This window comes from Mastomys coucha, unplaced genomic scaffold, assembly GCF_008632895.1.
Source record: "Mastomys coucha isolate ucsf_1 unplaced genomic scaffold, UCSF_Mcou_1 pScaffold9, whole genome shotgun sequence".
NCBI classification, from domain to species: Eukaryota; Metazoa; Chordata; class Mammalia; order Rodentia; family Muridae; genus Mastomys; species Mastomys coucha.
In genome coordinates, this window is record NW_022196915.1 from 65225589 (window position 1) to 65242221 (window position 16633).

General features: G+C 46.0%; 1 protein-coding gene across 5 annotated transcripts in view; it reads right to left on the reverse strand.

Annotated features, from left to right (window-relative positions):
• The window catches only part of Dgkh (diacylglycerol kinase eta), a 159490-nt gene extending 155663 nt beyond the window's left edge, over positions 1–3827 (reverse strand). For all 5 annotated transcript variants that reach the window (XM_031362511.1, XM_031362519.1, XM_031362510.1 and 2 more), the window contains exon 1: positions 3450–3827. In XM_031362511.1, the coding sequence (XP_031218371.1) occupies positions 3450–3509 (60 nt within the window). In that variant the 5' untranslated portion in view covers positions 3510–3827. The remainder of the gene's footprint in view (positions 1–3449) is intronic.
• Positions 3828–16633: the final 12806 nt, after the last annotated feature.

The following is a 16633-nucleotide window of genomic DNA, read 5'->3' on the forward strand; positions in this document are numbered from 1 at the left end:
TTTAAGTGGAGCTAGAATTGTAACTACCTATCTGCTACCCACTCCCACTCAAGATTAAGGACTGCTTTGCTAAATATCTTCCTACCCACTCATTCCCAACAGCAAAACACTTTGATTCTGCTTACTTATTTATTTTAGTGATGCTAGGACAAACCCAGGGCCTTGCACTGGCATGTGCTTTATCCCAGATCTACATCCTGCCTCTCCCTCCCCATTATTTTCTTTTCTTGTTTCTGGATACAGAGTGTCAATATGTAGCCTCTTTCCTCACCTGGTTGTGAGTACAGGTGTGTAGCACCACACCCAATTCCCCAAATACCTTGGGGGCTAAAATTTAAGTTCTGCTTGTATTCATTAACACTGGACTATATTCTAAAGCTAGCATCAAAGAAAACCAAGAAACGACTGTGCTAGTAAGTATCTGCTTTAAGCTCAATACTTAGCCAGAATAATGCTAAATAAAGCTAATGTGTATCCAAATGTTCTGATTCAACTAAATAACTTAATTTCACCCCCTCACAGAGAGAATGTCAGGAAGTCCCAGAAATTCCCTCTGCTCCACATGAATCTCCAAGGAATCCTTTGCTTTTCTCTCTGAATAGGAGAAATCACACCATCATAGTTTAGGCTCTACCAGAAGAGAGAGAGAGAAAGAGAAAGAGAAAGAGAGAGAAAGAGAGAGAGAACAAACTCTTACATGCATGTTGTCACATGCCATAATAATATAGTAATCCCATTTAGTCAAGTTTGTATGGTAAAATATTAAATTGCCTATATTTAAAACTTTAAAAGGTTTTTAAAAACAACTCAGAACTGGAATCCTGGTGGAAACAGGTTTGTTTTCTTTGCTGTTGTTTCATTTTGTTTTAAGAGAGGAAGGATTTGTGTTGGCTCAGAGGATAGGTGTATCTTGGTGGGAAAGGAGCGGAGCTGGGGTTCCACCTGTGGTAGCCAGAACATGCACCAGCTACCTGCTCTGTGACACCTACGAGGAAGCAATGGGGGCGGGGGTGGGGGGTGCACAGGTATTCCAGAATGAGACACACAGTCTGGGCTTCAGGAAAGCTATGATTCTGTGATTCCACTGTTTAGATCTCTCTCTCTGTCTCTGTCTCTGTCTCTGTCTCTCTCTCTCTCTCTCTCTCTCTCTCTCTCTCTCTCTCTCTCTCTCTCTCTCTCTCTCTCTCTCTCGTGTGTGTGTGTGTGTGTGTGTGTGTGTGTGTGTGTGTGTGTGTGTAAGACCATGGTTCCTTATGGTTAAATAGGCTGGCAGTTACTGTTCTAAGTATAGCTGTCATATAGGTTCATTCTGAAGGAAACCAGAGCTCACTCCATTCAGATTCTTGAGATCACTGAATCCAAATTAAAGAACCTGATTTTTGAGAATTCTTGATGCCTAGTACTCTGCTGAGACAAGAGCAGGGCATGCAGTTCCAGGCCTGCCTGGGCTACCTAGTAAATCCCAAACCAGCCTGTCCTACAGTGTGATACTCTGTCCCAAACATAAACAAAACCGATTCTGAAGGACCCAGTGTTCCCTCCAAACATATTTAGATTAAAACTAACGTCAACCCCTTTGCTCCCCAAGCCAGAAATATTTAACATTTAAAGCGGTTTCCTCTAATGCATTCTTGCTTTCTCTTGAATACACTCCTTTTTTAGTAGTTCAGGTAACTCAACTTTCTTAAGGAATTACATAAAGCATTTGAAAATCCTTAACTACTGTAATCATTACACATTACAAGTTCAGAATAAAATCACCAATGAGAACTGTTTTATGACACATACTTGGATAGATGTCAATCTTCAGCTATAAAAGTGTAAGCTTCTTGGGGACAAAGCTTGTCTGAGAGTTAACAACTTGCCCAACAATCTCAGAACACGAGAGATGTTGGACAAAAATATCTGCTGAACTAATAAAATGCCTTAGCCACTTACATACGCCTAGTTTTGGAGAGTTCATAATTTAGCTAGTGTTACTGCTTCATCTCCATCTCACATCTCTGTAAAGGTTTTAGTTTTAAAAGTTCACGTAGCAAGACTAGTACTGAAGATTTTCTATGAGACTAAGAAAGCACGTTGGCTCTTAAGCACCTTGGGGAAGAAAGCGGGAGGTTCTCTAATGTTGTGACTGCAGGGAAGTCCTGAAAGTCAGCACCCAGAAAGCCCTACACATAACTTGGAGTTTCCCACTGTAAGGGATGGAAGCTGATAGGACTTTATATAGTAAAGTTCAAAACAGGTCAGTGGATTTAATTCTCAATGATCTTAAATGTCAAGACTGAATTGTATTTTTAACCAAGAACGGCTTACTCCCTAATGATGATCGCAATAGAACACGGGCTACCTAACCTGAGAACCCACAAAAGCAAAAGCAATTACTGGATGGATCAAAGTCGAAGGACACCACTCCTGAAAGGTCAGGAAGCAGGAGGCAGCGAAAGGGGCTGGCAAAAGGGCTAGAAGTCTACGGGTAAGAAAAGGAGAAGCAAGCCTGGCACCTGACCTACAAGCTCTCAACAGGCAGAGGGCCCGCCTGAGCAGACTCAGGAAGTCCCTGGGAAAACATCATCGGAACAGCACCGCAGCACGGATGAAGCCAGAAATTTTGGACCAGGCTTTGGAGACGGTTCACCACGTCAATCAAAAAGGAGTAACAAATACGTAGATAGGGTATGCAGAGCCAAAATCCATTGGCCACTCAAGATTACAAGGGTCTACGCGGGACGGGGATTCCTGGGAGGCATCCCTGAAGGGATGGATAACAGACCGTTTGAGGTGCAAGAAATAAGTTAAAGGAGTTTAGGGAACAAATCCAAAGACCCCCGACTCCCATCTTCTCACACGCAACACTCTGAGCTTCTAAAATGAATCAGTCTCCGCGTGGCGTGTGCTGGGAGATCCAGGCGAAAGCGAAGTTAGCTGGTGGCTGGATCCCGGGCCAGGTCCCCTGACCCTCCGAGCAGTTCGGGACAGCCGCGGCCACCCGAGTCGGAGGCGTGGCTCTGGGCTTCTGGCAGCCACCGGCCTCCCCAGGCGGCGGTCCTCGGGAACCTGCGCGCCCAGGTGACTGCCAGGGCGCGGTCAAGAGGTGAACCCCGTCCTCCCCGGCGCCACCCGCTGACCGCGCAACCCCGCCGCCTCCCCTCCCGGGCCCGCCGCGCCACACTCGGGAACGAAGTGCAAAGTTGGGAAAAGGATGAAGCGCGGAAACGGTCCTCGAAGGACCGTCGCCAGAGGCCCCTCGGGGAAGAGCTCCTGCCGACCGGACAAAGGCTCTCCGGGCGGCGAGCGAGGAGGAGCCCGGGCGCCGGCGGAGGAAGCGCTGCCCCGGCTGGGAAGCAGCTGGGGACCTCATCCCGGACCGCTTCCTGAACGGAACCTGGGCCGGGAGGGGGAGGCAGGGAGCAAGGACAAGCGGGAGGGGTGGGCGCGGGCGCGGTACCCACCGGTTCCTCCCAGGCCGGGCTCTGGGCTCCAAGCACGGGGCGCACGTGCTGCGGCTCCATCGCCCCGGCCCGCGCCCGCTGGCCGCCGGAGCGCACGGACACGGGCCCCCGCTGCCGCTGCTGCTGCCGCCGCCGCCGCCTGCGCCTCCCTCGTCGGGATCGCTGTTGCTGCCGCCCCGGCTCCTGCCCGGGGCCAGCCACGGGTCCTCTCGCGCTCTCTGGCTTCCGCCGCGCTCGCCCGCCCCCGCGCCGGTCCCTTCCTCCGCCACCGCCTCCGCAGCCGCCTGAGTCCCGCTCCACGGCACGGCCGCGAGCGCTCGGCTCCTCAAGCCGCCGCCGCCGCTGCTGCCGCCGCCGCCGCCTCCCACGGCCGCAGAATCCGCCCCTCTCTCTCCTGTCTCCGCCTCCGACTCCCTCCCCTTTTCTCCCGCCGTTCGCCCCTCCCCCAGCGGCCCCTCCCGGCGGGCGGCCCGGGACGCACGTGACCCCCCCGCCAGGCCATATAAGGCGCGGAACCGAAAGCAGCCACCGGGTGGTCACGGGCACCGAGCGGTGGTGCGGCTGAGAAAGGCAGCCTCGCAGCGGGGCCGGGCTCGCCCGGAGCATCGGGGGATGTCCGGCCGAGGGGCTCGCGCCGGGCGAGCGGGTGCTAGCACCCCTTTCCCCTCGGGTGTCTGTAAGCCCCGGGCGACCGCCTCCGGAGCTGAACCTGGAGCCAGTTGCCCAGGACTGTAGCTGGCTTCAACAGAGCGAGGCTGCGCTTCGCACCCCTGAGCCGCTCCCAAGCTCCCAATTTGGCAGCTGTGGGATGCCTGGCTGGCTTGCCATCTCCGAGAGAGGTTTAAGTCTGGGGAGCCCTGCTTTTGTTCTTTTTTCTATGGCTGAAAGGTTTCGTGGAAAGAAAACCAGCTAAGGAGCCGGTCTGTGGTCCGCTGTGAGCGCTCCACTCAAGTATAGGGGCAGGGGCAGGCAGTTCGGGGAGAGAGAGCTCAAATGTCAACTGTCTCTCCTGCTGCTCTCTGGGGGAAAAAAAATAAAAATGAAAATTGCAACTAGCAATTTTTTTTAAATCATCTTTTCCTGAAATCATCCTTCCTGGCAGTGAAGACGGACCGTTTCCATCTAGTTGCAACCGAGCAGTGACTGCATTTACATGGGTCATTTCCTCTCTCGTGGACTTCAGACTCCTGCCAGCACCATCTCCTGGCCCTTAGTCTGGTAGACAGATGCATTCACACGTTTTGAAACCGAAAAATCAAAACACTCACTTGATCCAGCATGCTCCCACGTCATACTAATTTCCGAGGCTAATATTCCGCTGAAGCCTCACTCATAAAGGTCACCTAAGGATTGTGGAGAGAGAGCTAAGCCACTGGATGGCTTCCAGCCCTCACTTTCTATGACTTGACTATTATTGAATTCCTGAATCTCCCGTTTAAACTCGCCCTTTGACTGTTGGGTCTTCTCTGTTTCTATGTTCAGTGGCCTCTTACCTGACGCCTAAGTAGCCTGTCTTTCATTTACTTTGAATGAGGGTTAAGTAGGGCGAGTGAGCCATCTAACAAGTTCCTCCCTTGCTTTCAGTTAACAGTCAGATGATGATAACTCACAGATCTCCATCATTTCTGACCGTGCTGCGTTTACCTCAGCACTGAGATTACCTCTGTACAGTGGAGCTCAAGCCCAGCCCTTCATTCCCACTATGCGAGCATTCTACCTGCCGACTAAGCTAACCCAGACCGGAAGCGAACTTCTCTTTTTCAAACATGTTGTTACATTTTGGACTTTTATTTTTCAGATAGGTGTCTCTGTCTGTGTGTGGGTTTGTGCACATGAGTGTTAATTCTCATGGAGGCCAGAGGCATCCAGGGCCCCTGGAGCTGAAGTTATGAGGCACCCAGTGTGGGCGCTACGAACCAAACACCCTGTTCTCCTCAAGGACAGTGTGTGCTCTTAATCACTGAGCCATCTCTCCAGCTGAGAAGCCAGCCAACTTCCTAACCAGAAATATCTACCTTTATCCCCCTGGCCTTATTTTCAGCCTGTCTAAAACAATGTGCTTTCCTGACAGCTGACTTTTCTCTCTAGTCTTACGTAAATGTCACCACAATTCACTTAGTCATGCAAAGGAAAAGCAAAAAAAAAAAAAAAAATTCCTGGGATCCTCCCTTCTCTCATTGCTTCCCCTTCCCATCACTTTCTCTCCCTCACTGCTCTGGCCTCCGTTATGTTCCTTACTAATTTTGAATTTTTTACTCTATTTTTACTTATTTGCATGTGGGCCCGTGTACAAGTGTGGAAGTCAGAAGATAACTTGCAGGAATTGTTTCTCAACTTCAGCCATATGAGAACCGGGTATTGAACTCAGGCCATCGGGCATGGCAGCAGGTGCCTGATAGACTGAGCCGCGCCCCTATGGCTCCACTCATTGGTTTTGTCCCCTCTAAGCTGCTTATATGTCATCCCTCTTGCTGTGACCCAAGTCACCAGATGAAGCCCTAGTATCTTCCCTAGTGTCTACTTCGACAGTCCCTTCCAAAGCTGAGTTCCTTGCAGGTGGCTCCCCTCAGGCCACATGTTTTTATGCTGTGCCCTGTTCTGGAATGTTCTTCCTTATACTCAGCCCTGTACAACACCTGTTCATCTTTCACTACTCACCCTAAGGGCTTCGTCCTCGTAAAAGAATTCCCGACTTTGCTGCATGGTAAAAAACAAAACAAAACAAAACAAAACAAGCAAACAAACAAACAAAAAAACCTGTCTGCTCCCTCTACACTAAATAACTACACGCCATCCTGTCCTAATGCCTTAGAAGATTTTCTTGAAGTTAGTTTTCACCTATCGTCTTCCTGGTAGCATTTTTGTTTGTTTGTTTGTTTGTCTTTGTCTTTCCTAGACAGGGTTTCTCTGTATAGCTCTGGCTGTCCTGGAACTCACTCTGTAGACCAGGCTAACTCAGAGATCTGCCTGCCTCTGCCTCCCAAATGCTGGGATTAAAGACATGCTCCACCACTGCCCAGCAGTAGCAAATATCATAACTGATGTATTCCATCTTCCTGGCTCTGGTACACACACTCCATGTTTCTCAAGTCTGTTGAAAGAATTGCTTATAATATAGTGCGAGGTGTGCTTCTGAGGCTCTTTCTTTCCCCTGCATTGTCTCACTTTGTTCTCACAGTTGTCCGTAAGATATGTCAGTGCCTTTCATAGGAAACCAGAGGGGAGGCTGGTGATGTAGATCGGGGTAGAGGCACTCACTGACTAGCCTGCTTTTCAGACTCCCAGACCCATCTGGCAGAAAGAGTGATGACCCTACTCCCAAGATTTGTGTTTTCTCTCTCTCATGCTCTCTCTCTCTCTCTCTCTCTCTCTCTCTCTCTCTCTCTCTCTCTCACACACACACAATTTTTTTATAAAAAAAAAAAGAAAGAAAGAAAGAAAGAAAGAAAGAAAAGACAGTAAAGCTGGAAAAGCTTGCCCAAGGGCCTGTGTAACTCCGAGAGCCAGGGTTGTAATCCAGATTGCTTCTTTAATGTAGCTACATATGCAGCTGCTTCTCTGGTCTAAATGTTGGTATCTCCCCCTGGTTCCTGCTGAAGTCCTCACTTCCACCAAGACCTAAGGAAGGGGTTTGGTTATGATAGCAGATCCTGTCTAAATGGGATTGGTGTCTTGTAGAGAGGTTCCGGGGCTAGAGAGATGGCTCAGTGATTCAGAACACTCAATGATCTTCTTGAGGACCCACCTTCATTTCCCAACGCCCACCTTGGGCAGCTCACAGTCACCTGTAACGCTAGCTCCAAAAGATCCAATAGCCTCTTCTGGCCTCAGGTACCTGCATGAACATGGTGTGCAGATGAACAGGCAAGCACACGCACACATAAACAATTCAAAACGTAAACCAAGAAACAGAGTACCATCTCCATTGTCTTATCACATTGTATAATAAAAACAGTGTTCTCTTTGCTAATGACTACACAGTAGAACTAGCTCTGTTTTTCAGCTATTCCAAGGCATTGTGTTTTAAGGATGTCTTTAAAAATACACAGTTTGATCTCACTACTATCAGACCATCCTAAGAGCGCTGCTTGTAGCGTGACTGTTTTCATTCATTGTGTGTATTAATCAGACTACAGGGCTCTAGGAGAGCTTTGCTGCTTCCGCCCCTCCCCCCCCCACACACCGTGTTTCCTTCTCACGGAACAGTACACATTAGTAGATCGTTGGGTGTGTCCTCTGTTCCACATTACCATCCACCTCCTAAGGCTTTGCCCTCATACAGAGGAGGGAAGTGATACGGCGTCTGCTGTGGGAGACAAAAAAAGGCAGGGAGGGGTATTACTTCATAGACCTCTACAGACACTGGGGTGTGCATGTGTGTGTGTGTGTGTGTGTGTGTGTGTGTGTGTGTGTGTACGCGCGCGCGTGTGCATGTGCATGTGTGTGTCTGAGAATGTGCTTTTCAGTTTCTTTCATCAAAGGCCTCTGAGTCTTGTATTTTAATTTCCTCTTATGCCTGAATCATAATTTCACTGTGTCTGGAATTCTACATTGAAAGTGATTAACACTAACCTTTCATAACTACCTTTTGGCATCTAGGGCTAGCAATGAGATATCTACTCTCAGTCAAGTATGTTTCTGTCCAATAAATTTTAATATTTTCATTTTGTGTTTGGACTAATGTTTTGAATCTAAGTGGATTTTAGTTTTAGGGGTTTTTTGTTTTGTTGTTGTTGTTGTTTTGTTTTGTTTTGTTTTTTGAGACAGGGTTTCTCTGTATAGCCCTGGCTGTCCTGCAACTCACTTTGTAGACCAGGCTGGCCTCGAACTCAGAAATCCGCCTGTCTCTGCCTCCCAAGTGCTGGGATTAAAGATGTGCAACCACCACTGCCCGGCTTGATTTTTTTTTTTTATTATTTTATTCATTTACATTTCAAATGATATCCCCCTTCCTGTTTACCCCTCCAAAAACCCCATCCCATCTCCTCTCTCCTCTCTCCCCTTTGCCTCTATGAATGTGCTCCCCGACTCACCTACCCACTCCTACCCCCATCTAGCATCTCTCAATGCTGGGGCATCAAACCCCCACAGTTCCAAGACCTCTCTTCCTATTGATGCCCAACAAGGCCATCCTCTGCTTCATATGTATCTGGAGCCATAAATCTGTGTACTCTGGTTGGTGGTTTAGCCTCTTGGAGAACTAGGTGGTCCAGTTAGTTGAGATTGTTCTTCCTATGGGGTTACAATCCCCTCCAGCTCCTTCCTTACTTCCCCTAGCTCTTTCATTGGCATCCTCAGGCTCAGTCAGATGTTTGGCTGTGAGCATCTGCATCTGTATTGGTCAGGTGCTGGTGGAGCCTCTCAGGCTCCTGTCAGCAAGTGCTTCTTGGCCTCAGCAATAGTGCCAGTTTTATGTCTGCAGATGGCTAATATCAACAGTCGACAAATGGGACCTCATAAAATTACAAAGCTTCTGTAAGGCAAAGGACACTGTCAATAGGACAAAACGGCAACCAACAGATTGGGGAAAGATCTTCACCAATCGTACATCCGATAGAGGGCTAAAATCCAATATTATACAAAGAACTCAATAAGTTAGACTCCAGAGAACCAAATAACCCTATTAAAAATGGGTTACAGAGCTAAACAGAGAATTCTCAACTAAAGAAATGTTCAACATCCTTAGTCATCAGAGAAATGCAAATCAAAACGACCCTGAGATTTCACCTCACACCAGTCAAAAAGGCTAAGATCAAAAAAACAAAAAAAAAAACAAAACAAAAAAAAAAAAACAAAACAACCAAGTGACAGCAGAAGCTGGCGAAGATGTGGAGAAAGAGGAACACTCCTCCATTGCTAGTGGGACTGAAAGCTGATAAAACCACTTTGGCGGTTCCTCAGAAATTTAGAAATAGTTCTATCTGAAGACTCAGCTATATCACTCCTGGAGATATACCCAAAAGATACTCCAACATATAACAACGACACATGTTCCACTATGTTGATAGCAGCCTTATTTATAATAGCCAGAAGCTGGAAACAACCCAGATGTCCCTCAACAGAAGACTGAAAATGTTTTCAATTCAAGTGTTACTTTTCTTCATTCCTGTTCCGTGCAATTTTCTCTATTTTGAGCTTTTATAACTAGATTTGACACAGAGCTTTTTATATTATCCTCCAAATCTCAAATTTTCTTTTATGGTTCTCTTCTTTGGTGGTGGTAGTATTGATTTGTTTTGTTTTGTTTGTGTGTGTGTGTGTGTGTGTGTTTTGATAATCTTGGATAATTTCTTCTGATATATTACCCACTTCCCTAATTTTGTTTGAAACTATGTTCAGTTGCCAGTCTTGCTTCCTTGCCTTTTTGAGGTAAGGTTTTGCTATGTAGCTCTGGTGCTTGGCCTACGAGTCTCTACAGAGATCAGACTGCTTCAGACTGTAGTAATCCTCTTATCTCTGTCACTTGAGTGCTCTGTTTAGCCTGCTTCTTAATTTCTTAATATGACCATTGACTTTTCATTTGTTTATTTTCCTAGAATTTTCACTTCATTCTTTTTAAAAATTGTTAGTTCTTTTTTATATACTTGGGTTTTTTTTTATTTATTTTTTAGACCTCTATGCAGGCATGCACGTACAGCAAGATCTTTCTCACATAGCCCTGGCTGTCCTGCCATTCACTGACAAGGTTAAGGTTCACAGAGATCCACCTGCCTCTGCCTCCCAAATGCTGGGGCTAAAGGCATATGTCACCACCCCCAGCATCTCATTAAACATTTTAAGTAGTTTTATTTAGAAATGTTTCTTTTATTTATAGTTGCCTGAATAAATTCTCCCATTTGTGCACAGATGGGCCCCATTTGTGTCAGCTTGCTTCCTCGCATGCTTAGTAGTGTTTTGCTGGGCAATTCTCCTCAGCGGCCTTGTTTGCTTTAGTTTTAGGGGTTTTGTTTTTGTTCTTGGTTGTTTGGTTGGATTTTTGTGACTTGTCGTTGTTATTGTTTGCCTTTTTGCAGGGGTCGGGGTAGGGAATAAAGCATGCATGAGGGAGGTGTCTACCTGAGAGAGTCTGATCTGGATTTTTGTCAGCAGCCACCAGATTTTCTTGTCTGATGAGGGTTTGTAGTCCTTAATGCTTGGAGACTCAGGATTCTGAAGGCTGGTACAGGCAAGGCTTCTTGGGACTCTGCATCTCCAAGGCTAGCCTCTCACTTGTTCCAGCGTGCTGGCTTCACGGTATTGAATGGAACTTTTTACACTGAAGGTCAGGTGCTGAGATTTGTGCTAAGAGAGAGAGAGAGAGAGAGAGAAAGAGAGAGAGAGAGAGAGAGAGAGAGAGAGAGAGAGAGAGAGAGAGGTGCACACCGTCTTTTCTATGAATTCTCAGAAATCACTGTCACCAAATGAGTTAGTTGAACCTGTCATAAAACCTTTCCCAGACTAACAGGGCCAGAACATAGACCCTTCAAAAAAAAACCTTGTGAAATGAGCATGTGGATGGGATATGTATATATATGTATATATATATATATATACATATATACATATATAGTTTTTGGAACAATTTGTCACAATGCTCTCTATACTTGATAAGTTTTGATATTCATGCTCTGGGCAACCAGAGTCCATTCTTTCCATAGCTCGTAAATATGGGCTATTTCTTCCCTCTAATGCAGCCCCTGGAGACCATGGTGAATGCAGCCCCCCAGAATAGAGGTATGCATATCTCACATTCAAAGAACAAAGAACAGTAGCTTCTACCGTTCCAGCCAGACTTCAGTGGAACAGGCTGGAGACAAACACTTTCCCATCGAAATAATCTGATAAAGACTCTAACACGAGGACTGCCCTTGAGGGAAGCTCACGAGCAGATTTTATCTTAGTACTAATAATACATCTGACGCAAGAAGGGAGAACTCTGGTCCTGATCCCACTTTATGAAGCTCCTGTGGAGCACGCAAAGAAGGAACAGCTATGCTCTAGATATGTAGGCGTGTGTCATTCCCGTGGCTTCCTGAGAACGGCCTCTACGGTTCTTCATGGAGTAGAATAAAGCTTTTCCTTTGGCCTTCTTTCTTCACTGGTGCTGAGACCGCAGGCACGTAACCATGCCCATCCCACAGGCACTGTTACTTACAGCTCACAACTCAAGGTGTAAGTTCTACAAATGACCCTATTTTCCTATTGTCCTCATCTCACATAATGTCAAGAGAAAAAAAAAAAAAACTCTAAATGTCATTTTAAAATATTACCTGGTAGGGATGTTTAAGTGAAACATAGTTTTTTTTTTTTTTTTTTTTAAAGCACAATATAGGGTTGGTTAGATGGCTCAGCAGGTAGAGGCACTTGCCACACAAGCCTGGTGACATCATTTAAATAGATCACTAAATGCACATAAATGTGGAATGAGAGAACTAAGTCTACAAAGTTGTCCTCTGACCCCCATATGTACAGGGTAGCATGTTCTCATTCATGCACACACACATTACTAATAGTAAAATACTATTATTATTATTATTATTAAAAATAATAAACTGTTAAATATTTTAATTATTTAAAGACCAATGTATAAAAAGTATACATATGATAAAATATGAATTTTTAATTGGCAGGTTATGCCACAAAATGGTTACTGGTTATAAATGTACATTAGGATTCCATAATTGCATGTATTTTTTTTCCTTCTTTTTGGCTGAAGTATGGTAAGATCATGGGTTTTTTTCCTCTGTACAGTATAATTACCAATGATTCAGTTAACAAAGAGATCAGTATAGGAAAATATGAGAAAAGTATTCCAGGACTGCTGGGTGAGATTGTTAACAATGCAGAGGAAAGAATGAACCAACATGAAGTCTGCTCTCCACAGAAAAAGGATTAAAATTTTGAGTCTAAAATTAATATAAATTGTGACAAATTTAGTTGTAGTTCAAGAAATGGTACATTCAGAGCTAGAGAGACAGTTAATGGTTAAGAGCACCGGCTGTCTTCCAGGGGACCCAAGTTGGGTTCCTAGAACTCACACAATGGCTCACACCCATCTGTAACTCCAATTTCTGATGATCTGACATACTCTTCTGGCCTCTACAAATACCATGCATTCATGGTACAAAGACATTTGTGGTGGGCAAAACTCTCATACACCTAAAACAAACTTAAAAATAAATGTTTTCTTCTAAAGAAATAGAAAATATGAGGCTCCCTCCAAATGCGCAGGGGAAGCATGGGATGGCCAGCTCTTACGATTCTCTGAGAATACTTCTAGCAGAGCTCTTCTACACAGTGGTAGGATCCAGCCACTTCAGATTCCAGCTTAGAGCTCCAGATCCAAGAGACATGGTTGCCAAGAATCAACCCAGGTGCTGGGACTCCGGAGAATAATCATGAAGGAGCCTGAAGGTGGGTGTAAGTGGCTCAGTAGCCAGCATGACATCTACCAGGGAGACAGGAGTCCAGGAGACCAGAGAGGGCCTTTGAAACTTGAAGGCTGGGGAAGGCACTTCAGGAAGTGCCCCTAAGCCATCCTGTACTACATAGTAATGACAGTGGAAATGGAGGATACAGCTCAACATTGGTATAGGTACCTTAGGGGGTTTAAGAGAATTTCAGGACAAATCCATAAGAAACAAAAATGGAGTTTACTGAGGACAAGTGTGTGTTGGGGTGGGGAGGGGGAGATAGTTGTATATATCAAGGTGCCTGTCTTAGTTACTTTCCTATTGCTTTGGAGAGAAACCATGACCAAGGAAACTTGTAGAAAAAGGGGTCTACTTGGGCTCATGGTTGCAGAGAGCTAGTCCATGACTATTATGGTGGGGAGCACAGCTGCAGACAGACATCATGCTGGAGCAATAGCTGAGAGTTTACTTCGAATCCACAGGCAGGAGACAGAAAGGACTAACTGGGAATGTTGTAGGCTTTTCAAACTCCTCCATTAGGCTACTTCTCTTAATCCTTCCCAAACTAGGAACCAAGTATCCAAACATATAGGGGCTATTCCCATTCAAACCACCACAGTGCCCATGGACTGCTCAAGAGAGAAGTTATCAAACTCATATCTAAGAGTCTTAACAATAATCTCTCTCTCTCTCTCTCTCTCTCTCTCTCTCTCTCTCTCTCTCTCTCTCTCTCTCTCTCTCTCTCTCTCTCACACACACACACACACACACACTGTTGTTGATCTCCCATCCCCTGTAGCTCAGACTAGTCTGAAACTGGCTATGAAGACATTGGCTTCCTGCCTCCATCTCCCGTGCTCATGCTAGGCAAGTACTCTACCAACTGAACAAATGCCTAGAAACCAAACTTTTGTTTCATTTTGTTTTGTTTTGTTTTGTTTTGTTTTGTTTTGTTTTGTTTTGTTGAGATGGTGTCATGTAACTCAGGCTGGCCCTGGACTTGTAAATTTCCTGCCTCTCCTTTCTAAGTCCTGGGAGAATGTCAGTCATGTTCCATCATATCTGACTTAAAGAACTTTTCTTTAGTAGATGAGATTATAAAGTGGTGTGTGAGGTATATTGTTTGTGTTTAATGGCAGATAAAAGATGCATAGGTCAGAAAAGGTCAAAGGGATTCATAATCTACTTAGGTTACAGTGTCAACGCCTGTTTAGAATGCATGTGTACCTGTGTGTGGACACATGTGTACAAGTGTTCAAATTTGTGCTGAGGCCAGAGGATGCCTCAGGTGCTATTCCTCAGGCACCAGGTTCCTAAATTTTTTTGAGACGGAATCTCTCACTGGCTGGACCTGTAAAGCAGGATAGGCTGGCTGGCCAGCAAGTCTCAGGGAGACACCTACCAGTCTTAGGGACCCCAGCCCCACTGCACCCAGCCCTTTTTAATGCAGATTCTGGGCATCCAACCCCCTTATTCTTGGGAGACCAGAGCTCTGGGGACTAAGCTAGCTCCCCAGCCCAAGGCAGGTGTTTTAGGTGTTTCAGCTGTAAGCATGGCTCATAATCTTGTTTGTGAGATTGTTCTCAGAAAATGGATTATAGTCATTTGCAAGCAGTTTGTGCTCAGCTACCAAGGGAAATAAACCAGATTCCAGGACTTGAATCTTGGGTTCTTCCTTTCTGTCTCATGTGCCTTTAATATTCCTGCCTCAATGACTCCTGTTGGAGAATCAGGATGGAGTGAATAATGTGCTAAAAATGCCTGGTCCAGTTAGATGCTTTTTCCAGGCTGAGGGCTCCAGAAGAAAAGAAAAAGGATTGTATATTTGTTGTAGTTTCTATTGCTGCAGTGAAACTCCATGACCAAAATGAAAATTGGGGAGGGAAGAGTGTTCATCATTGAAGGAAGTCAGGACAGGAACTCAAACAGGGCAGAAGGCTGGAAGTAGGAGTTGATACAGAGGCCATGGAGGGATGCTGCTTACTGGCTTTCTCCCCATGGCTAACTCGGCCTGCTTTCTTATAGAACCCAGGACCACCAACCCAAAGATGGTACCACACTCACAATGGGCAGGGCCCTCCCTCATCAATTACTATTTAAGAACAGACTTGCCTTCAGCCAGATCTTATGGAGCCAATTGCTCTTTTCTTTTCTTTTTTCCTTTTCTTTTCTTTTCTTTTCTCTTCTCTTCTCTTCTCTCCCTTTCCTTTCCTTTCTTTCCTCTTTTCTTTGTGTGTGTGTGTGTGTGTGTGTGTGTGTGTGTGTGATTTCTTGGAGACTGGGTCTCTTTCTATGTAGCCGTCACTGTCCTGGACTTGCTTTATAAACCAGACTGGCCTCAAACTCAGAGATCTGCCTGCCTCTGCCTCCCAGGTGCTGGGATTAAGACATGCACCATCACACCCAGCTTGGAGGCAATTTCTTAATTGAGTTTTTTTTTCTCCTTTCAGCTGATTTTAGCTTGTGTCAAGTTGTCATAAAACCAGCTAGATTGTTAACTTTTTGTCACACAGATCAGCTGGGAGCAGTGTTCCTCATGATAAATGAAGGAGGTTGTATACTATTTGAACTTGGAATGAGGAAGCCAATCGATTGATATGCTCCACATAAAACTCCATTTTAAAAGAACAGCATTTTGAGTCATCACAAGAGCCATGTGAAGTTATTATCATTGTCTCCTGCTATAGAAGATGATCTTAAACTTTGGGGACTACACAGTAATCCCAGGGTCACAGCACTTAAGACAGACCTAGTGCTGGTTTGTGGAATTTTCAGCATGTAGAGAGACTCCTCGAAAGAGAAAAGAATCAGGAAAGAAGCCTGGTATAGTACCCACTGGGAAGCCTAAGATAAGAAGGCCATGAGTTCAAGATCAGCCTGGATTACATAGCTAGTCAGTGAGACCCTTCCTCAAAATAGGGGATGAGAGGAGAGTCTCGAGGGAAGAGAGAAGCTCACAGTGGGAGAAGTGCATAGCACAGATGGAGAATAGAGGACTTCAGAAGGCCAGGAGTGGTGGAGCTACTGCAGGGGCTACCCTTTAGTGGCATAGGGAAGCAAGTGTGGTTTAAGAAAGTAATAAGGAAACACAACTCTCAAGAGGACTGGAGGACAGGGAACGTTATCTGCACAGGTCGAGAACTGTTTCTTCAGAGCCAAGAATAGAAAGACAAGGAAGAGACAAGCGCTGTAAATGTCAACTGTTGTCAGGACGGAGACTGGAATCCAGGTCTAACGAGTGTTTTCTCTGCTGTTGCCCCAGGATACAGCAGTTGCCTTCAGTGCAAAGGTCTTAAGCTGGCCGAGGCCAGCCTGTTTCTCCCTTTTCCCAGCCTCCTGCACAGATCACCCCTTCCCGGGACCCTCCTTCCTGTGCCCTTCTCCCACAGACAGGGGCCTGGCAGGTCCCCCCGCTGTGTTCCTGTCTCTCTTTCTCCACTTTGCCTTGCTCAACCTGGATGGGAACCTGGGAGGCCATCATCGATGGGCAGTAACAGGATCTGACCCAACTGGCATTCCCTCTCACCTCTGCTCTAAGTGGGTTTCAACTGTGCTAGAGCCCAGAGCTAAGCTACCAAGCATGTCATCTGCCCCATTCTGCCTCGCCCCATGCAGCCTCCACCACAAGGATGCTGGTAGAAAAGCGCACCTAGTGGATGTGGCAGCAGGTTGGGATGCCTGGGATCAAGGACTTTCTTCCTGGCAGAGAGTACACATCACAGCAAGCCACAGAGGACAGTGCAGTGCCACTGAGTTAGCCTGTCAAAATCATTTCATTGGGTTTCTGCTTTT